This window comes from Sus scrofa, chromosome X, assembly GCF_054392235.1.
Source record: "Sus scrofa isolate SSC_HxYL_T2T_F1_AM1 chromosome X, Sscrofa_HxYL_maternal_Yorkshire_Landrace_v2.0, whole genome shotgun sequence".
NCBI lineage: Eukaryota > Metazoa > Chordata > Mammalia > Artiodactyla > Suidae > Sus > Sus scrofa.
In genome coordinates this window covers 21476450-21499964 of record NC_139401.1, presented here as the reverse complement: position 1 = coordinate 21499964, position 23515 = coordinate 21476450, and the positions used below count along the sequence as shown (strand labels likewise).

General features: G+C 44.1%; 2 protein-coding genes across 7 annotated transcripts in view; one reads left to right on the top strand and one right to left on the bottom strand.

The window, feature by feature from the left end:
* Positions 1 to 13741: 13741 nt before the first annotated feature.
* Positions 13742 to 17947, top strand: KLHL34 (kelch like family member 34). Its single transcript, XM_021080298.2, has one exon. The coding sequence runs from the start codon at positions 14826 to 14828 to the stop codon at positions 16779 to 16781; it is 1956 nt and encodes a 651-aa protein (XP_020935957.2). The 5' UTR covers positions 13742 to 14825; the 3' UTR covers positions 16782 to 17947.
* The window catches only part of CNKSR2 (connector enhancer of kinase suppressor of Ras 2), a 276938-nt gene continuing 271276 nt past the window's right edge, over positions 17854 to 23515 (bottom strand). For all 6 annotated transcript variants that reach the window (XM_021080286.2, XM_021080287.2, XM_021080288.2 and 3 more), the window contains 2 exons: positions 22609 to 22805; positions 17854 to 20324 (listed from right to left, as the gene is read on the bottom strand). In XM_021080286.2, coding sequence (XP_020935945.1) covers positions 20109 to 20324; positions 22609 to 22805 — 413 coding nt within the window. In that variant the 3' untranslated portion in view covers positions 17854 to 20108. The remainder of the gene's footprint in view (positions 20325 to 22608; positions 22806 to 23515) is intronic.

Genomic DNA, 23515 nt, shown 5'->3' with positions numbered 1-23515 from the left:
GTATTACATTGACAAAAGAAGGCTGATTTTTCTTAAAAAGAAAAAAGGAATAAGGGAAGGGAAAAGAGGGAGAGTGGGAGGGAGATAATTTGTAAGGAAACAGGGCAAGATAGAAGTTTCTTCTAGATATGTAAATGTGGACACTTTTTTTTTTTTTCTTTATACTCTATTTTGTTGGATTTTCAAAAACAATCTTGTGTGTTGCCGAGGATATGGGAACTTTTGGTCTCTTTTCTCCCAGAGAACAATTTGAAGAGCAGGACCACTATTAAGTGAGGGGTTGTAAAAGGTTTTTACTTGCAAAAGGAGCCTCCTAAGGAAAGGCTGCTAATGAGTCTATGGCACAGTCTGCTTTAAACTACAGGTGCAAAATTCCTGAGGGAGTCTGTGGGTAGGTTTTATGGGACAGGAATGTAAATAATTAACTGCTCACGAGTATTGCTTCTTGTGGGTAAATCACCCACTGGGAACATGGCTTGCTGGGTACGCCTTCCCTGGCAAGCAGGTGGCCACCTGGGGTGATAACCCAGCGGAGCTCCAAGGATTTGAGTGTGTTGACTTAGAACTAGTCATATGGACATGATTCTATTTACCTGTGAAAACGCAGTGGCCTTAAGTTTTGTTTTTAGAGTTACCCTTTGAGGTTTATACCTACAAAACCTGAAGATGTTCAGATGTAAGCCTTGTGTAAATTTTAAATACCTCTCCTGTAAAAACTAAGTAAATGTCAACTTAAAAGTTCCTGGTATTGTAACATTTTCTTTGGAGAAATGTTAAGCTTATCATAAAAGGACTTCTTGGAATAAGAAAAAAACCAGTTCTGTCTTTGGAAGGCCACTGAGAGCTGAGAGGGGGCTTTTGTCTTCAATAAATCTTAGGGCATAATAATCTTGAGAAAGAACCCCCTTCTGCATAGTTCCATTTTAGCACATTGCTTCACTGTGGAAGAATCAATCAGTTTTAAAAGCAAGTGAAATGTATTAGACAAACAGAAAATTATTTTGTAAAATCCCAAGACTCAAAGAAACAGCAGATTCATGACAAAAGATCAAAAACTGACTAGATGACTATAATGGTTTGGAACTTTAAAATATCACCTGGAGAGGCCACCAGGGAGCTGGTGTGAGTCTTTGAAGCCATCACTGGTGTCATCCCATAAGAATATTGGAGCTGGAGGAGCCTCCAGCAGAATAACATAGCATGAGAAATCATTCCCAGCCATGAACGGAAGACTCGGGACAGGCTGTCCTTTGGGCAAGGCCTTGTGGGGAATCTTGGGTTTCTACATAATGGGTGACAAGCTCCCAAGTAGAAGAATAGCTCTTTTTGTCTTTTTAGGGCCGCACCTGCAGCACATGGAGGTACCCAGGCTAGGGGTCCAAATTGAGCTACAGCTGCTGGCCTACACCACAGCTCACGGCAATGCTGGATCCTTAACCCACTGAGCAAGGCCAGGGATCAAACCCACAACCTCATGGTTCCTACTCAGATTCATTTCTGCTGTGCCATGACGGGAACTCAAGAAGAATAGCTCTTATTTCCTATTTGGTGGAGGACACTTGTGGCAATCCAGACATCTAGCAGTTTTGAGAAACCTGGTTTCAGCTCTAAACTTATCAAAAACCAGTGATGCAAGACCCATCCACATGGCTCCAAAGACTGATTTCCTCCCTACTTCTGGGAGTTTAGGGACAATCTGGCTCAGCAGGTCTAGTTAGCTCAAGAAAAGGACATGCTTATAGCAACTACTGGGTCTGGAGGCTTCTCCTTTCTAATGAATCCACTCATCTGCCCAGGAAGCCTCCACTAGGTTACATAGTTCTGTTGATGTCTCCTGGCCTCCTGATCCTAGAACTACAGTATGTGGAGCATCCTGGGAGGGAAAGGTAAGCAGTGGAACAATGTGAGTTTGGGGGGGGGGGTTGTATGTGCATTCTTCCTCTTTTATACATTTTCCCTCAATAAACACTTTTTTTTTTTTTACTAGTACCATATGCACTAGTGGTGTGCGTCCTGACAATGGTCAGATCTTGATTTTTTATGCTAATATTATTTTTTTAATTGAATTAAAGTATCATTGATTTATAAATGTTTTGTTAATTTCTGCTATACAGCAAAGTGATCCAGTTACATATATTTATATATATTCTTTTTAATACTATTTTCCATTATGGTTTATCACAGGATATTGTATATGGGTCCCTGAGCTATACAGTAGGATCTTATTATTTACCCATTCTATATATAATAGTTTGCATCTGTTAGTTCCAAACTCCCAATCCATCCCTCCTCCCCACTTCCCTCCCTCTTGGCAACCACAAGTCTGTTCTCTGTCTGTGAGTCTGTTTCTGTTTCATAGATGAGTTCATTTGTGTTATATTTTAGATTCCACATATAAGTGATATCATATGATATTTGTCTTTCTCTTTCTGATTTGCTTCACTTAGTATGATAATTGATATATCCATCCATATTGCTGCAAATGGCATTATTTTATTCTTTTTTATGGCTGAGTAGTATTCCACTGTATATATGTTCCACATCTTTATCCATTCATCTGTCCATGGAAACACAGGTCATTTCCATGTCTTCACTATTGTCAACAGTGCTGTTACAAACACAGGGGTGCATGTATCTTTTTGAATTATGGTTTTGTCTGGATATATGCCCAGGAGAGAGATTGCTGGATCATGTGGCAACTCTATTTTTGGGTTTTCGAGGAACTTCCATACCGTTTTCCACAGTGGCTGCACCAGTTTACATTCCCACCAACAGTGTAGGAGGATTCCTGTTCTCTGCACTCTTTCCAGCTTGTGTTATTTGTAGACTTTTTAATGTTAACCATTCTGACAGGTGTGTGGTGGAACCTCAGTGTAATATTGATTTGCATTTCTCTAATAATTAGTGATGTTGAGCATCTTTTCATGTGCTTGTTGGCCATCTGTATGTCTTCTCTGGAGAAATATCTATTTATGTCTTCTGCCCATTTTTCAATTGGGTTGGTTGTTTTTGTTATTACATTGTATAAGCATTTTGTTTATTTTGAAAATTAAGCCCTTGTTGCTCGCATCATTTGCAAATATCTTCTCCCAGTCCATAGGTTGTCTTTTCAAGAAACTTGATTTTCTAAAAGAGGTTCATCTTATAGACACATGTATTCATACCATGAAGCAAATGGTGCTTATTTAAGTGTACAGTGATATTCCATGTTCCGATCTAAGAAAGAACTTGTTTAAATTTACAGCCAGACTGAAGTTTCCTCTGATGAAGTAAAGCGGGTTAATGATGACTGGAGTGGGTACAGAACTTGAAGCTTTCAAAGCTTTATTTTTTTATCAGCACATCTCTAGGCTAGTTGGTCACAAATATAACCTACTGAGTTTTCCAAAAGTCTAGTCTGTCTCCAAATCTCTATATTTTAAATCCTTCTGATTTGTTACAGAAATACCAAGGCAAGATTCTGTTATTATTGATAATATTTTTAATAAAATCGATCATTTTCTCCCCAATGAAGTAATACTTGCCATCACAGAGAATTTGGTATATGTAAAAAAATCACAAAGAGAAAAAATATTCGCCATAATATTTATCTGGATTCATCTTAATGAATATCCTTCCAGCCTTTTATTCTCTCTAAATGTGTGCAGATGTAGTTAGAATAATACGGCAATTACTCTTTTGTAACCTTATTCTTTCACTTGACAGTAACATACTCTGGGCATATTCCCATGTCATTAAATATTCTTCTAAATATAATCTTAAAGGTGACCTAGTACTCTACCATTTGAATCTTTCTGGTATTTCACATACTTGAAAAAGTTTTTAAATATATGATAATAAACATCCTTGTTGGTAAATCCTGTATATTCATCTGGTTATTTCCTTAGATTAAATTCCTAGATAAAGAATTATTGGGTAACAGGCATAAGTAAGTCAGAAGCAGCCAAATTTTTTCCATCTTATAGATGCGTTTCATTGTTTTCTTGAATACTTGATTTTTTCCTTTATTTCAAAGTCCAAAAGCTTAAAAAGAGAATATATCTCAATGTTGAGTGTTCTGCTTCATATTTCCCTAGGGTGAAGTGTAACCTTTCAATCAACACATTCATTTATTTCAGGGATATTTTCTTATGTAATATCATGGGCATACCTTCCTTCATTAGTGGGCCTATTTCAGGGACATCAATTATCCTCTATTTCAGGCTCATCATTATCGGTCTTCCACATATATTTACTTCTTTTTAATTGTCTTCATCTCTTATCTGTTCATCTATATTCCTATGATTGTCCCAAGTAATTCTCTACAGCTGTAATTTTGTTTTAGCTAATAGCTCTATGAATATTAAAATAAATGAGAAAATATATAAAAATTAAAAATATAAATGGAAAAATTACCTACAGTTCACCTAGTTATGATTACTGACAATATTCTCACTTATACCCTTCCAAACTTGTATTTGCATATTCAAGCACTTAGGTATATGTACTCTTCCTCTACTCTAGGAATTCCATTCATGTACTTTATCCTCAGGAAATAATCATATAGGAATACAAAGATGTTTATATAAGGATGTTCTCTGCAGCTTAGTTTATAAGAGTGAAAATTGGAAGTAATCTGAATATCTATTAGAAGATTCATTAAACCTTGCTATATTCATCTAAATAACACTATACAAACATTACACAGGGTATTTATAGCCATATACATTCACTTGGGAATGTCCTCAATACATATAATTAAGTAAAAATTGTCTTTAAAAAAGCACACGTGAACAACAAGGTCCTAATGCATAGTAGAGAAAGACTTCTGGCATTTTTTTCATTGTTATTCCTCTCTGTTTTGTTAAAGATTTTGAAATTTCTATATCTTTGAAAAGAGATGGAGAAAATTAACAACATAGTTTATTTAAAGGGAAAATGTGGTTTTTTACTTTCTCTTTTTGACTTACTTCACTTAGTATTAGAGTCTCTAGTTCCATCCATGTTGCTGCAAATGGCATTATTTTATTCTTTTTTATGGCCGAGTAGTATTTCACTGTGTATATATACCACACCTTCTTAATCCATTCATCTGTCGATGGACATTTAGGTTGTTTCCATGTCTTGGCTATTGTGAATAGTGCTGCAGTGAACATAACGATACATATATCTTTTTCAATGAAAGTTTTGTCTGGATATATGCTCAAGAGTGGGATTGCTGGGTCATATGGTAGTTCTACATTTAGTTTTCTGAGGTACCTCCATGCTGTTTGCCATAGTGGTTGTACCAATTTACATTCCCACCAACAGTGGAGGAGGGTACCCTTTTCTCCATACCCTCTCCAGCATTTGTTATTTGTTGACTTGTTAATGATGGCCATTCTGACGGGTGTGAGGTAGTACCTCAGAGTAGTTTTGATTTTCATTTCTCTAATAATTAGTGACGTTGAGCTTGTTGGCCATCTGTATATCTTCTTTGGAGAAAAGTCTATTCAGGTCTTTTGCCTATTTTTCAACTGGGTTGTTCTTTTTTTGCTGTTCAGTTGTATAAGTTGTTTGTATATTTTATAGATTAAACCCTTGTCAGTTACATCATTTGAAACTATTTTCTCCCATTCCATAGGTTGTCTTTTTTTTATGGTTTCCTTTGCTGTGCAAAAGCTTGTCATCACATATCTGGAATCTAATATATGGCACAAATGTACCTTTCCACAGAAAAGAAACTCACAGACTTGGAGAAGAGACTTGTGATTGCCAAGGGGAAGGGGTGGGTGTGGGATCGACTGGAGTTTGGGGTTAGTAGATGCAAACTAATGCATTTGGAGTGGATAAGCAATGAGATCCTGCTGTATAGTACAGGGAACTGTATCTAGTCACTTGTGATGGAACATGATGGACAATGGTGTGAGAAAAAGAATATATATATGTGTGACTGGGTCACTTTGCTGTACAGTAGAAATTGATGGAACACTGTAAACCAACTATCATGGAAAAAATAAAAAAATCATATTAACTTTAAAAAAGGGAAATGTGTGCATGCTAGAAAAATGCAAGCAGCATTTACTACATATTATTATGCAACAAGTCAGTTGTAAGAAATGTGGTTTCATAACCATAAGGACAGTAAGATGGCTGATCTCCTGCATAACCCTTAGTCTCAACACTGACACAGCACATCATTACCAGGCCACCATGGTTTCAGGGGTGCCCTCCAATCAACAGTCACAGGCTTATGTGATGTGCTCTGTTTATAATGTCAATTTGTAAAACTGTTCAATGTTCACTGTCTAATAAACATCTGTACCACACAAACTCATTACTCTTGGATTATTGGCTGAAAGAAATGTTTTGCAAAATCCCTTTCTGCTGTTTATTTTAATCCAAGAACACAACTGCAAGAATAGCATCACTTGCTGTTCTTTTTCATTGTGTGCTTCCCACCACATCGCAGAGTCCTACTCTGCCCCCAAGTAAATGTGAATGCCTTGGAGCAAGTGTGGGAGGATCCAGGCTGAAATCCCATCATAGTGCATGAACCTATGACAGATTCCTCCCCTGACATGATTTTTCCCTTCTACAGGAGTATAAGTTACTAATGAAAGGTGGCTTAATAAGTTAATATATTGTATCAATCTACACTTGCTATTAAATACCACAGTTCATGAGAACTATGTCTAGATACTCATGTTGCAACAGAAGAAAGGGTGGGGGAAAAAACTGTAATTGCAATGTATACATCTAAGGATAACCTGACCCCCTTGCTGTACAGTGGGAAAATAAAAAAAAAAATACCACAGTTCAAGGATTACTTCCTGCTTTTCTGTAAGATGCTTGCGATTTTCACTGAGGGAGAATGAACAATATATGTAAACTCTTCACTAAAAGTCATTTTTTTCCCAGGACTATGTATATTTCCCTAATGTTTTAGGGAGAATATCTATCTTTATTATCCATAATGTACCAACTGTTATGATTTAACATACACCTCACCCTTGTCTTAAGTATTTCCAGGATGAGAAAGCTGAAACTGGGGAGTCAAATCACACAAATTGTCCATGTTTAATGGCTTGAGAATGGTAGAGACAGGATTTGAACCTGGGCACGCTGTTCCCAGAGCCCACCCTTTTAGCAAGCACCCCTATGTTCATCACAGCATTACTGACGATAGCCAAGACATGGAAAGAACCTAAATGTCCATTAAAAGATGAAAAGATTAAGAAGATGTTGTACATATATACAGTGGAATAATACTCAGCCATAAAAAAGAACAAAACAATGCCATTTGCAGCAACATGGATGCCACTAGAGATTACCATACTAAATGAGGTCAGAAAGAGAAAGACAAATACCATATGGTATCACTTATGTGTGAAATCTAAAATGTGGCACAAATGGAACATATCTACAAAACAGACTCACAGACACAGAGAACAGACTTGTGGTTGCCAAGGGGGAGGAGGAGGGAGTGGGATGGATTGGGAGTTTGGGGGTAGTAGATGCAAATTATTACATTTAGAATGGATAAACAAGGTCCTACTGCATAGCCCAGGGAACTGCATCTGATCTCCTGGGACAGACCATGGTGGAAAAGAATATAAAAAAGAATGTATATATACATATATATGTATAACCAATCCACTTTGCTATACAGCAGAAATTGGCACATTGTAAATCAATTATACTTTAATAAAAATTTTTAAAAAATTAAAAACTTATGAGTACCCTAAGACAATCAATCATAAGCCATTGAGAGATTACTATCCTGTAAGCTCCCTAGTGCTGGCAAGATCATGTGTAGAATTTTTCCCTATTAGTTACTGACCAGCATCATTAGAAAGAGATTCTGAAAATAGTAGAAGTAATTGGCACAGTTGACATGTTGGCCATATGTCAGACATGGGAAAACTCAGGCAAGACAGTAATATATCTGTAAAAGAGTATTGGTTAAAAAAAAAACAAAAAACATTTGAAGTCTCAGGCTCTATAACTCCTTAAATGGGTGGGTGGTTAGAGAAATTTACTAACACCCTGAGGACGTTCCGTGGTTTTAGTTCTGGTTGTGCTCAGATGACATATCTGAGCCACTTCCCATTATATGACTTGGTTTGTACTATGCACGTATGTGGAAAGAAGTGTAAGAGGCTCTGATGCTGATGTCATCATCTGACGCATCTTTCTGAAGAAGGTCTGATCACGAGAAGTCATAGGTGTGATTGTCTGTACACACACAGCTGGCTCTTTGAGGTCAGATACTAAGAGTCAACCCACCTCATTGTACCCAGAGGGAAGGATTCCTTCTGAGATGAGGATACCTGTGAAAGTCGTTTATTAGGAAGTCTCCCCAGAAAAGATAGGCAGGGGGCTGGCAGTGTCAGACAGGGGAGGGAAGGAGCTTAAGCAAATGTGTGACCCCAAGAAGGGTCTCATAAGAGAGAGCTGTGACTCAGTCAGAGTGGGGAGCTCTGGAAACGGTGCGGGCTACATCAGGCAAGGGGTTAAGTTAGTTGTGGGTCAAGGGTAGCCCCTACGAGATGTAAGTTTGCGAGCACTTGTGCTTCTGTTCATGTGCACAGGCAAGGTGGGCTCAAGCAGGCCAGGGGTGCCTTCCCACAAAGGGACACAGCTGCCGGCTGCTGGGAGCAAGAGCCACTGGGACTGATGTGACAAAGATGGTAAAGCGTGGAGGGGATCTGGGAAGGGCTCTGACAAGTTCTGCCGAATTGAGTCACCTTGGACAGGTTCTCTCTCTCTTCCCTGAGCCTCACGTAACTTCCTATGACTTGGCACGTTCTACTTCTGCTTGTATGTTTTCTTTCAAGATTCTACATTGCTAAGTTTCTCATTTATGCTGTGGCAAAACTTTTCTTTGTAACATCTACTTACTGGTCCTAGGTCTGGGTCTGCCTTCAGTCTCTCTTGCCCTTCAGAAAGTTGAAAAGAGCAATTATTTAAACCACCAGATGGTTCTTTCTTTCTTGTCTAAAATCTCCAGCTCCTTCACTTGTTCTCTCTGCGAGAGAGACTGTTTCTGGCGGGTCTCTTTGGGGAGTCCCTGACTCTTCAATGGGCCTCTTAAAATGTGGCATCTACAAAGGCAATCTGGCTACAGCTCCTTCCTTCCTCCCTCCCTTCCTTTCTTCTTCTTTTGCACATGGAGACTCCCAGGCCAGGGGTTGACTCAGAGCTGCAGCTGCCAGCCTACATCACAGCCACAGCAATGCCAGATCCAGGCACGTCTGCGACCTACACCACAGCTCATGGCAATGCAGGCTCCTCAACCCACGGAGGGAGGCCAGGGATCGAACTGCATCCTCATGGATACTAGTTGGGTTCTTAACCCGCTTAGCTACAACGGGAACTCCTACAGTGACTTTCTGATGTGAGAATTCAATCTCAATCGAGTGTTGTTTGTGGAAATGTGTTGGTTACGAAATCATCATTTCCTATCACAGAGATTGCTGTTAATACCATCATCTTGTCTGGGGTAGGGAAGGGCAAACATGCCCACAATCTATTTGAAAGTCGTATGATGTGGGGCAGAGTCACTAATTTTTCCCTCTAAGTCTCCAACCTCTGACATTTTGGAGCTAGTGGGCTTCCTCTCTTTTTTCGGGAAGATGCTGACATCACGCCCAGCACAAGTTGGTATCACTTCTATCTCACCCTTTTGGGTGCACCAGACTCACCAGGAGTGCTTACTGTGAAGCAGACATCTGGGCCTTCTCCTGGCTCCTGGGGTTGCTAATGGGGAAGGTTTGAGGTGGAGCCAAGAATTTACATTTTTTTAACAGGTTCCCAGGTGATACTGCAGAAGGACCACTGGAAACCACTGCTTTATTACATTTCCTGGCTGCTTGGTCTCTGGTATTGAGTTTTCAGAAGGCTTTAAGTCAGGGGAGGAAGAAAGAAGAGAAACTTACATCTACTGTGTATACTCTGGCCAGGAATGGACATATATACATACACTCATTTTTATTTTAACAGTGCTATGGATGCAGAAGCATTATCTTCCTTTTAAAATAATAAAATGATACTCATAAAATTTAAGTCACTTGCTTAAAGTCAAAGGGGGCAGATCTGGAACTGGAGCCCAGGTTTGTCTGAGCCGAAAGCCCAGTCCTTCCCACGCTGCTTTTTTAGCTGTCAGCTGGGCCAGAATGCCATGATTAAAACACACACGCACATTCCACCCCTTGAAGTCTTTTCACTTGAATTGCATGTCACAAAGATAAAATGCATTTCACATACACAAAAACTTGGTCTTGTTAACCTGAGTGAAGTGAACGTGGGGTTTTTTTCTCTACTGCACATCTGTTATTGTTTGTAATCATGTTTTCACAATTAGATTAGTTAATGTGTCAATTTCTAGTAATAGGCTCTCCATGGAGGTTGCCAGAAGCCATGCGTTAGAAGGAAGCATACTGGATAGATAAAGAAAGAAAGAAAGAAAAAAAGAGAGAGAGAGAGAGAGAGAGAGAGAGAGAGAGAGAGAGAGAGAGAGAGAGAGAAAGAAAGAAAGAAAGAAAGAAAGAAAGAGAGAAAGAAAGAGAGAAAGAAAGAAAGAAAGAAAGAAAGAAAGAAAGAAAGAAAGAAAGAAAGAAGGAAGGAAAGAAGGAAGGAAGCATATTGGGATTGAAAGGAGTCTGTAATGATAGTTGATACAGCTGACCTGCCAAAAGCTGTAGCCTAAATATTGAAGGGCACATTTTAGAATTTTGCCATTTTGAGAACATGTTCCCCATGTTATTATTATGCAAATTCTTTTTCCCTCAAAAGGGCGCTGCAATGGATGAATCTTGAAAACATGATGCTAAGTCAAAGAAGTCAGTCACATAATCGATAGAGGTAGAAAGCAGATGAGTGGTTGCTCAGGGCTCGGGGGACAGGTGGTATAGGAAAGTGATAGTTAAAGGGCATGGGGCTTCTTTTGGAGGTTATGAAAATGTTCCAAAATTAGATTCTGGTGATGTTTGCACAACTCTGTAAATACGCTGAGAACCATCAAACGAGTGAATTGTATGGCATGTGGATTATACCTCAACAAAGCAATTACCGAAAAAAGCACATTTACACTTGCAAACAACCTTTGAAGTGCCCATTATACATGGACATTTGTAGTTTTGGAATTTTTTTCGACATACACAATTAGTTCAGAGGTGAGAGCTGTGGAATTTATGCTTAGCTAGGCAGAGCCAATTCAGGGACAGTGGAGTGCCACGACTGGCGAGCACTGCCACTCTGATGTGGGAGGCGAGGTGGGTGCTTGGACAGCTTCAGTCCTAGGCTCTGTCACAGGAGGAGCAGATGTACGGAAGGGACTGTCTGACAGCAGGTCAGGGTCCTGACAAGGGGCGGGAGATTCAAGGTGAATTACAGGGTCCCAACAAGCATGCTGCAGTGTGTAGCTGGGCCTCGGGCCATACAGTCAAGTGGGGTGTGGAGGGGCTGCTGGGGCACCTGGGGCCCTGCGTCCAGGTAGGAGGAGTAGCAGTGGGTCTGACTGGATGCCCAAAGCCATGTGGGGCTGGTCTGGGTAAAGGACTGAGGCTATGGGGCAGCCCCGGGCTGCAGTGGGGCCTGGATGAAGTGGTCTGGCCTTCTCTCAGTTGGGGGCTACCCACAGTGACCCACCTGATTCCCAGGTGGGCTGCTGTGTCTGCAACCCCAGCTGTGTGAAGGGAAGAAAGACAAGGAGGGAGAAAGAAGTAATTGTCTTAGTAATTACGGGTTGTCAAGTTCCTCTAGACAACCCGTAGTCCTCCCGCTGCCAGTGCCATTTCCTCTTTCTGTTCAACTCAACACTTACCTATGCCAAAGACTGTGACAGGGGCTGGATATACAAAGACCAGGAAAAGAGTCCCCGCCCTCAAGAGGTTTAGAGTCTAAAGGGGGAGGGCAACTTAAAAGCAGATCATTTTCAACATAACGATCACATCCTACTTAATACTGCACAGAGGTTAAAATATCGATACACTACTCAAAGAATGCTCTTGGATGGGGTGACAGTTACATTTTCTAAACAAGACCTTGTAAACACATCCAACATGAAAATTTCTTCACTCAACACAGTTCATCATATCCTCAGTGGCAAGGCATGCTAAGGTGGTATGTTGGGCCGGCAATGAACAGGTACTTGTTATATAAAATTGTATTTTTGATGTCAAGAGTTAAAAATCTTCTACAGCATCTCTGTTCTCAAGTAAGTGTGGCAGTTTGGATTCAAACTGAATGCATGGTAATGGACACATCTGATGGGATGTGATCCAATTTCGGGGTTAGAAATAAGCTGTTTAAAAAATCGGTATTTAAACTTTATCATTCTGAAATTTGGTTTAAATAAACTGTGTGTTGCACTATTTTATTTTTATCATACATGAGGTCACATTATATAGTAGGGAGGGAGCCCTGGATCCTGGTCCAGACTCTGTAACTCAATATCCAAGACGCCCAGACAAACCGTACTCTCTCTGGGGCTCTTTTGCCGCATTTGTTTAAAAGGAAAACCAGAAATTGGGGAGGAAAGGGAGAGGGTTTAGCTAAATGATCTTTAATATCCCTTCCGGCAAAATTCTATCAGGTTGAGTAAAGGCCATTTAATTTCACCATATAGATCTGTGCACAGTGAACCAAAGTGGTATTTTATTTTTGAACTAAGAATTTTAGTACTTAAAAAAAGAGAAGAATCCAAACCAAGCAGCACTCCCCGCCCCCCAACCCATCTGTAGCTCTAACATTAGGAATTCAAATTGGAGTATTTTTAGCCTCTGGAGTTTAAGCAAGCCCTTAACCTGGGCCCCTGCCTGCATTTTATAATTTGGCCAATTTAAGTCATAAAGCAGTTCCATCTTTGACAGCAAAGCAAAATCATTTTACTAATATTTTTATGCACTTCAAGAATTACTTCTAATTGGAGACCTTGTAAGTGCCAGGCAGAAAACGACTGAATGTTATCCTTCCTTGGATTTTTTTCCTATGACATACAACCCCAACTGTCAGAAAAGCAAGTTATTTCAGACGCCTTCAAAGGTTTGCTTAAAAACAGATTACCAGAGAGGTTGCATTAGAAAATAGAAAAATCAATTCTAGATGAAAGCAAAACACACAGAATCCTCCAAATTGGCAAGAAAGAACAGTTATATTAATCACTTAGTTATTTAAGAGCAGGGTGGAGGAGATGGAGAAATGCTTTCCTAATGTCTCAAGATTGGGGTGGTTTTAGTCATCATTTCTGCGCTGGGTGCATCCTATGAAAATAACTTCACAAGGGGGGGCCTCTCAAAACTCCAGCCTCTATGAGCTTTGCAACCTTACTGCCCATTATCTCGTCAGGGCATTGAGGATGTAGCAGGCAGTAATTAGATCAGAGCCAGGAAAGTCAGGGAGAGAAACTGGAACGAATTATTTTCGTAAAGTTTAGGCGCCACTCAAAGAAAGAAAACCCAAGTCACCTACGATTTCCTTGTCCACTTTGCCAAGGGATGGGCCGGGCAAGGTATAAGAACAGGAAGGGAGAACTCGGCCGGGGTCGGGGAGGGGGGCGGGGTAGGAGGCGATTCCCTCAAGCCTAAAGTGAGACCCGCCAGGGAAGAGCGCAGAGTAGGCCCAGCATCTCGCCAGGGTGAGTCCAGGTGAGGAGAGTGTTCCCGAGCGCCGCTGGCGGGGAGCCCGGATTCGCCCGGGCGTGATTCCCGCCAGTGCCTCCTCCGAGTGCAGCCGCCTCCTGGGTGTCAGCGCGCAAAGTCGCCGCTTAATCTCTGCTCCCGCTGGATTAATTAGGGCCTCCTCAAAGCAGAAAGTTGCCAGCCAGGGGCTGCTCTCCCAGGCGCAGGGGCATCGGGGGGTCGACACTCCTCCGGGCCCGCCGGACGCCGCTCCCTAGGCGCCACCAGGCACAGGTCCCCGCGACCCGCGCCTCTCCAGTGAGTGCCCCCCGCCCCGCCCCCCCCCCACCCAACCGCAGCCGGGTTCCTGGGACCCTTTGGAACCCGCGGCTTGTCCAGTCACCGGAGTCACGTCCCAGGCCCGGGCCGCTTGCTCCCGCGCCCCGGCCCTCGGTTCTCAGCCAGCCGCCCGGCAGCCGGGGCGCGGGGCGGGGCGGGGCGCTCCTGAGAGGCCGAGGCCGCGCGCTATTCCTGTCGCTGTGAGCTACCGGCATGTTATGTGCGGCGCCCAATCACGCCTCCGACTAGCGGCGCTGACCCGCGGCCCCCCCCGTCCCTAATCCCCCAGGCTTTGATTTGATCCTCCGCGCGGAACAAGCTCACCCCCCTCTGCCCCGTAGCTAGCTGGGTCTGGCCCTCGCGGGTGCCCGCAGAACCCTCCTTGTCCACCCCCGGGAGGTCAGAGTCTTCGCCCCGCACTCCCGGGACGGCCCGAGCCGGGCCTCGTCTGCGCACCTGAGCTGTCGGAGATCCAGCACCTGCCGGAGTCAGTCCACCCGCAGCTCCGCCCTTTCAGGTGATGGTGCTCGGCCACTGCGGCCCCTGGCGCGCAGGTGTGGGCTCCCCAAACTGGGCCGGGGAGGGGGATTTGGGCAACGCGCTGGCAGCCTTAGCAGCCGCCAAAACCAAACCCTGCACCTCCTCGAAGACTCCGAAGTCCGCGCCCTCCGCCACTAGGGTCTTCTGGAAACCGTTGCCCGACCGAATTTGCTCTGAGAGGGGTCCAGAGAAATCTGTGGACCTGGATGAAGGAGCCCTGAGCTTTAAGCTGAGCAGGCAAAAATGGGCCCCTGCTAGGGGCTCTGCGGCTCGCGCGGGGGGCCTGCGGGCGCCGTATCCCGGGATGCCTCCGGCCGCACCCGACTGGCCCCAGCCCCGGCCCTGCCACTTCCCGCCCTGGGCATCATGAGTTACTTCCTGTCTTACTGCAAAGCTCATGGCGGCGCACTGCTCACCGGCTACCAGGCCCTGCGCGCCGAGGGCTTCTTGTGCGACGTGACGCTGGAAGCCGAGGGCAGCGAGTTCCCAGCGCACAGGTCGCTCCTTGCGTGTTCCAGCGACTACTTCAGGGCCCTGTTCAAGAGCCACACCCGGGAATCCCGGGCGCGCGTGATCCACCTGCACGTGCCGTCGGCGGCTGGCCTACAGCGCCTGCTGGACTTCATCTATACCGCCTGGCTGCCGCTCTCCATGGACACCGTGGAGGACACGTTGGAGGCCGCCAGCTACCTGCAGGTCACCGAGGCCTTGGGCCTCTGCGGTCGCTACCTGGAGCGCCAGTTGGCCCCAGAGAACTGCTGCTTCGCCGCCAATGTGGCGGCGCGCTTCGGCCTGGCGCACACGCTGGGCGAGGCCGAGCGCTGCATTGTACGCCACCTGCGGGAGCTGCTGGCGCGGGGCGCGGGCCCCGCCGGGCTGCTGGAGCTCAACCCCTCGTCGCTGAGGGCCGTGCTGGGTGCCCCCGACGTGGCGCGGGTGCCGGAGGCCCGACTGCTGGGCCTGGCGCTAGCCTGGCTGCGGCAGGAACCCGAGGCCGAACGCCTGGCCTACTGTGCCCCGCTGCTCGAGCGCGTCCGCTTCGGCCTGGTGCCGACCGACGTGCTGCGGCGCGTGTACTCGGGCTCTGGCCTTACGCTGCCCGCCCGGGTCAAGGGCCTCATCATCCAGGCCCTCAACTACCACACGGCGCCCTCCCGCCAGCCCCTCATGCAGGGCGAGCAGACCAGCGTCCGAAGCCCTCAAACCCGCATCGTGTTGGTCGGGGGACGCAGAGGGCGGGAGGCGGTGACCGAGGAGGTCGTGGTCCCTCGGGCGGCAGCCAGGGGCAGGGGCGTCGCGGTGGAGCCCCAGGAGGAGGAGGAGGAGGAGGAGGAGGAAGAGGAACCTCAGGAGGAGGAGGAGGAGTGGGAGCTCACCCAGGACGTGGTGGCCTTTGACGTGTACAACCACCGCTGGCGCAGCCTCACGCGGCTGCCCACTCCGCTGCTGGGGCACAGCGTGTGCACCGCGGGCAACTTCCTGTTCGTCCTGGGCGGGGAGAGCCTGTCGGGCGGTGCCTCCTCCCCCGCCACTGACAGCCCGTTGGCGGTCACGGCCCGAGTGCACCGTTACGACCCGCGCTTCCACGCTTGGACCACGGTGCCCCCTATGCGGGAAGCGCGGGCCCATTTCTGGTGCGGCGCCGTGGGCGAGGGGCTCCTGGCCGTTGGAGGCCTGGGCGCTGACGGTGAAGCGCTGGCTTCGGTGGAGATGTATGACCTGCGCCGGGACCGCTGGACGGCGGTTGGGACACTGCCGCGGGCGCTGCACGGCCACGCGGGGGCCGTCGGGGACCGCGGCGTCGTGTACATCTCCGGGGGCAAGGCGGGGAGAAGAGAGGGGGGCGCGAGCAGCCTCCGGGACGTGTTCGCCCTGGGCCCTGGGGAGCAGGCGTGGAGCAAGAAGGCGCCCATGGGCACGGCCCGCTTCGGGCACCACATGGCCGCACTGCGCGGCGCGGTGTTCGCCTTTCTGGGGCGCTTCGAGCCCTTCTCCGAGATCGAGCGCTACGACCCCGGCACCGATCAGTGGACGCGGCTGCGGCCGCTACCCTATGACCGCTTCTGCTATGGGCTGGCTGTGGTGGAGGAGACGGCGCTGCTGCTGGGCGGGCTTAAGTGGCGGGACTCACGCCAGGTGCCCACCCGTAACGTGGTGGGCTACGACCTGGACCTGTACCGCTGGGAGGACATTGGCTGCGCGCTCCCCTGGGCCTGGAGCGGCCTGCAGTGCGCAGTGCTGCAGCTGCCCGAGGGTGGGGACGAGGAGAGGGAGGGAGGGTCTGGAGAGGCGCCAGATTTAGCGCTGGGCTTAATGGGTTAGTGCAGCCTCCGGGCCACGCAGGAGCAAGTCGCGCCTGAGCCGGCTTCCAGAGCAGCACGTGGGCTTTTCCTAAGAATGGGACTCAGGTAGCAGAGTGGCTTCTGAAGGTTAAGAACACAAACAAGGGCCTGGCCTACGAGGAACATTTCCCCTTCAGCTGAGAATTTCTAGAAATTCTCATGCTGGGCTAGAGATGGACTTTCGAAAATAAAAATGACCCTCTTTTCCGTCTTAGTGTTTCCTAGACTTTAGACAGTGATTACTTTTGTGCCAAAAAAAAGTACCGTAAGAAGTTACATAAAAGACCCAGAAAACTGTTAGCTATAAAGACTAATAGTTTTAGAAGACTGCATTACCTGGATAAATAGTGAAGGGAAAGTGCCTTGAGTAAACATCAATCATTGTAGGGAGAACTGTGATTTTATGATCCAGAATAGTGGTTATAGTTCTGCTCTGATGGTTTGATATGAATATGGAACTTAGAGGGGAAAAATCTCTAGGAAAGCACATCCCTCTGTATTATGATTATTGAGAAAATAACTTGAGTTTTTCTGTACTTCATCCTTACTTAGCCTAGTCTGTTTTTGCCCTGGCTTTTGTCAGCTCATTGGTTTTAAGTTTTATTTCCACAGCTCTTGGCCACAGTATTCAGGCTTCTCTAGTTTAGTGGGAGATCTAACAAAAAACACCCCCCTCCATTTCCTTCATCCCCTTTAAATATTCATTCTGCAGACATGCTGTAGGTAATATTTGTATAACATTTTTTAAAAATTTATTTTTGATAGAACCCCTCCCACCCTCTGCCCCACCTTCCCAAAAGAATCAGAGAAAGGAAAAAGGGGTAGGTAAAAATTTTAAGTTCATGTCAGTTAAATGGGAAAGCATCTTGATTTTGGAGGATCTCAGAGAAGATTCTTCTATACACTGGACAGGTGCTTCTTCTGGCTTGTATTACCAACAGGAGTGACAAAGTTAGAAATTGTAACTGGGGGTACGGGGATGGCGGCTGTGCGATCAGGTCACAAAGAAATGTGGTGAGGACTGCATGAATAAAATAGGTGCTTTATAAGGATTCGTTAAGAGCTGAATTTATTTGACTTCAGTTTACAGTGCTGCCTCTCTCCTAGATTTGAAACTAATGCAATAAAATGTACAGATATATAGTGTTCAAAGGTCTCTTTCATGCTAGGCTAGCCACGAATCTTTTAAAATTCATTAGTTTAATTTTTACCATTTAAAACAACAGAGCCAACTTTACAAAAGTAAAAGCCACTTAGTAACAACACAGCTAGTCTTGCCATCAACTGCTTGCTGTTTACAGGGCATAACCTGGCCACTGTATCCACAACACATCCATCAGGTACTGGTATTTTTAAGTAAATGTACACATTTGGTCTAGTAAACATCAACAAATCTAAACACCTGGAACAAGCACACTTCATTTTAGGACAAAAGGTTTTTGTTTTTGTTTTTTTTTGTGTTTTTTTTTTTGCTTTATGTTTTTGTTTACATATACAAAATCCCACAAATTTAATGTGCATCAATATCCATGCAGTAAATAAATGTTTTTACAAATAGGTTTTTTTTTTAAATGATAAAAATATTACACTGGACCCCAAATTTCATACAAACATTAATACATGATTTCTCATCCATTTTGACTAAATATAGGGTTACTGAAAATGTGCTGTAGAAAGGCCACTCTCCTGTACAGTTGTGCAAAGTCTGCAAAACGATAGTGATTCAATGGTGGTTTCAAAACCAAAGAAAAAGATCCCCGCTGTGGAGTTTTTACTTTCTCCTCTACAGCAAAAATATTCACTGGCAGATATCTGAACTCTTAGAGATGAAAGTACATTCACTGAGCTGTACAGGCAACAGTATAAAGCTGATTAGAAGTAGGTTTTAGGATATAGAATAGTAAAGGAGGGTCTCTTCCTCCTCCTTAAAAAACAAAACAAAACAGCAAATTGTGACTTGTACGTTATGCAGCCAGACACTAAAAAGCAGCACAGTTATCATCATGCTGTGATCACTTTCAAAAATGAGATGCTTATAAATGGAAATATATGAAGAGGATTTTTTTTCATAGACTTGATCCACTCTAGAGAACAAATCATGGAGCTAGGAAAAACCTCTAAAAATTGTTTCTATCATGTAATTCAATGCAATGTATCTCTGAATGACCATCATCCTTTTGCTCCTCAGGAGAGAGGTACATTTTCCTTTCTTAACATTGTTTTCTATATTAGAACACACCTCAGCCTGTAACTAAATATATTCTACTTCCCTGCCTGAAGTTTAATTATGTAAATTTAATTAATGGACTGGGGGAAAATTGGAAACTAACTGGGAAGTTGATATATTTCGGTTTATATCTTGTAGTTTTTTAGAAGCTGAAGTTTAAAAACATGAGCTGGGCTGAAATATATATATATATATGTGTGTATATATATATATATATATGTGTGTGTGTGTGTGTGTGTGTGTGTGTGTTAGCTGCCTTTCTGGGTGAGTTGTGTGTTTTAAAAAATCCACTCTCAAATTCCTCTGTACACAATCAGCATTTCATCACTACAAAAATAAAGGAAGATTTAAACCAAGAAAATAAAGCAGCTCTATCTTCAATTTTGGTCTCAGTTACAAAAACATCTTACAAAGCTTTGCCCTGATACACCATTAAGTGTCCTCATGGATTTGGAATAGTATTTCCATTAACCAGCTTTCACAAGTTAATAGACTATTAAGACGAATATTAGATACCTGAACTTTTCTTATGTTGATGCTCTTCTATTTTGCTTAACTCTTGTATGCGCATCTACATTTCACAAAAATAAAACTACAGCATTAAACTTTGTGCAATGTTTAAGAAAATTCTTAGAACATTTTAATAAATATAAAAAAGGTTTAAATTCTTTCCCACCCGCAAGGATATCTGCACCTGAAAAAATGTGATTTAATTTTGAAGTCTTGTTTATATAAAATTAACTTAAAGGGAGAAAAGATGACCTTAGATAGAAAACTGCCTTTTTGTGGTTTTTCTCCTTGAAGACCACCTGTCTTCAGAGTTGTTTGCAAAAGTTAATTTTAAGTCATTGAAGATAGTTGATTTTGCACATGGTAAACATAAGCTGAGCACTAACTGCATATAAAATATACAAATGCTCATTAAAGACAGTGGTATTATGACCATATAGGTTTTGTTTCATATAGTTTGGTAACATTAAAGTATAGCTTGTCAAGTGTCCCACACATTGATATAAAAACTACCTTATATACTTGCTCAAAGTACCAGAAGGTACCAGACGGCCGGCGGGCAGAAAACACTTACACATGCGTTTCAATGTATGAATGAGTGTGTGTTAGAGAGGAAGTGATTACATCTACTTCAGAAGAAATACTTATTGGGTCATTTGAGGTGGTGTTTTGACAGATATCCAGGAAAAGATCAAGGTACATCTGCTTCCATTGTTGGAATTCTTTCGATGTCAAGTCTGGATTGTCCAGGACTTTATCAATAATGGCTACTTCCCCTTCTCTGGCCTGAAAAGCAAAAGGATTCGACGGTTATGACAGGGAGAGACTTTTCTTCACATTTCAAATAAAAAGTTAACAGGCAAAATATTAAGAAGCCCATCAGAAACAGTTCGGGTATACTCAAACTCAGCTACTTAGGCTCAAGTCCTAGTGCACTTTTTTCAACACACAGGCAGACCCCATGCTGCCCACTCTGTGTGGCTTATTTTTCCCTCTGGCCTGTCCCGTTTCCCATCTCTGCCTCTGGAAGCCTTCCTCAGTCTTTACCACCCAGTTCATATGCCTCTCATTTCTTGACGTCTCCCTTCAACCACGGGAAACACTGCTTTCTCCCTTGTTTATCTGAGCCTCCGAAACACTGGATCACTGCCACTGAGTAGACTTGTCACATTCTATGTCTTGAGCTACTCTGGCACTGTCCCCTCTCCTCCTGCTAGATGGTTAGTTAGCTCCGCCTGCACGGCCCTCCTGATACCCCAAATCCATCATTCTTGCTGTGTGAATGGTAGGACTCCCTTCCTGCAGCACCGGGGGCCTGCAGCGCAAAGTGGCCCTCCTTCCATGCTGGGGTCCGGCTCCCAACTGAGGAATAAGCTTCATTGAGGGAGAGCTCCCACCTGAGAAGAGAAGTGAGTCACCCAGGTGGGAGGTGGGCCAGAGGAGAAGGGGGGTAAAGCACGTTGAGAAGCCCAAGGAAGGGGCAGGGCAGTCTGGGGGATGTTCAGCGGCCAGTGGGGAGGCACTCTTCCGGGCCAGCCAGAGTTGGGAGGGAAGGACAGTAATGTCCCTCAGCAGAGGTTCTGGTCGTTGGAGACAGCGGGGCTGGGACCCAAGATGTTGCGAGTCACCCCATGCTTGATGAGGAAGGAGCCTGTGGCAACTCCAGGAACTAGACGCACTCAGGGTTGCCAGTCCCTGCTGATTCTTCATACTAAGAGCTATGGGGCTCTGTGACTCGTTCTACCCATGAGGGGCATTTCTTTACAGTGACTTTCTTCATCTTTGCCCCCGAGAGCGGAGCATAGCATCAGGGATTCAGCAATGCTCACTGAAGCCAACGTTGGCAGGTGCTCCTATTCTTTGCTCCTAGAAGAAAACACTTGCGTGGCAGCCACAGTACACAAAAGGCAGGGGCGAGGGGCTGAGAGGGAGAGGGATAGAAGCAGGTCCTTAAAATATGTGAACCCGCTCTGCTTCAAGATGCCCGCCTGCTTTTGCACCCAGGCAGTTTGGACCTGAGTTGGGGGCGGGCGGGGGCTCTGTGAGGTGAGAGGATGAGAATGCCTTTGAAGGGGTCCCACGGATTTGCAATAGTATTTGCACGAATACCAACTGGAAGCTAACTGAGCCTGCAAACTTGGCTGCTTGCTACAGAAATTTTTTTCAAATCATGTATTTCCTGTTTTGTTGACCTCACTGCTCCTCCCTTGGGGTTCAAAAATCACAAAACCTCTGCAGCAAACTATGGCTCTGAAATACTTCCCAAAGGAGCCCTCTGACCTTTGTTTCCTGCAGCGACTGCGTCTTATACTCTAGGACAGTTCTTTTCAGTTTTTGAGCATTTTCACGGGTGCAGGGCCTGCTTGGCTAGTCTCGGTGGCAGGCCCTCTCCCCCAGTTACACACACACACACTGAGGGTGCTGACTTTTCTGACTCCTTCTTCAACTCCCTGCCTCCCCGCTCCCCTTTCCTTACCACCTCCTCCCCAGTCTGGGGGTGGCATAATAAGACTGGGGACAATGTAAGCGCTTAGGAAATGTATAATAAGAAAGTAACATGTGAGCTGGGAACTGATAGTGTATACAGAACAAGCACGAAATTTCTACATAGAACATGAATCACTGTGGCTTCACTCCAAATGTGCTGCAGGAGATAGTCACGAAATATCTCTAACTCTTTTAGCACCCACTACTGCATTTTGCATGCATGCTGTGTTCTTTTAATAACTATATTAATTCCACGACATGGCATATTTATCTCAAGACAACGAAAGACATGAGGGATAACCCCAGCCCTACATTTTTGGAAAAAAAATTAATTACATCCCGTTTTCCCCTAGAACTAAGTCATATAACATTTAGTCAGTGATTTGAGATGTTAATGAAAAGTTAGGATTATTTCCTCTTTGCCAAATACACTAATTACACTAGAGGAACAGTTCAGCTTCAGGAGCTTTCTGTTTCCCCAACCTCCCCCTTCTGTATTTCGTCCCCCAGAGTATCTGATAACCCACTTTTAGTTCAGGAATGAATCTTTGAAAGGAATTTCTCTTTCTATTTCATATCTTACCTTTAAAGTGCTTTTGAGAATTCTCAGCCTGTGTAGTTTTTCATTCATCACAGGATCATTACATCTCTTTATAAATGAGAGCTTGTATTCCATCTTGGTTGATATGCGGTGTTCTCCCAGTGGTGACAGACTGGCTTGCTCCAATGCCCTGTATAAATCTTGCAAAGAGTCTCCTAACTTTTCTTCCCTACTTTCACCTGCAATGTCAAAAAAACAAAACAAAACAAACAAAAACAAACAAAAAAGAGAGAAATGAACCCAGTGTAATAAACAGTTATTTGACACTCCAAAAATCTACTAAAAAAGATCTGAAAAACAGGATAATGAATGACTGGGAAAATACTTTATTACATTAAGAAAAAAACCCTAACAAACCCACAGTGGCTAGTTTATTGGGTAAGATTAGCTACAGGCAGCCAATTGTTTTTGAATAAACAATTAATAAGATGCTTTGATTAACAAAATATTGTTTGAACAGCAAATCACCATACATATCTTGAGTCCATTTAGTTCAAAGAATTAGAGTACAAAAGGTACACAACACAGAAACAAGCCTGCACATAATTTAATATTTTAGAACATTAATTATTATCTCATCATTATACTGATAAGCATAGAACTGCTAATTAACAGAGCTCTCCTGGTTTAGCAATACTGAATGTACTGACTTTTACAGATTTTCCAGACTTCATAAAATGGAATGGCATTCACTGGAGAATATATAATCGTAAAAATCTTCCAATAGTGTGCCATAGAGGATTATTAGGTTTCATGTGACTGCCGTAATGCCTGCCACATTGTAAATACGGTAAATGATCATAAATTATCGTCAATAATAATACTTTAATTAGAATGAGATATGGGAATGTTTATATGCATATGTGAGGAAAAATCTGGCACGTACTAA

Coding starts and splice junctions, on each gene's coding strand:
- KLHL34 (XM_021080298.2), top strand. CDS start 14,826: ATGAGTTACTTCCTGTCTTACTGCAAAGCTCATGGCGGCGCACTGCTC.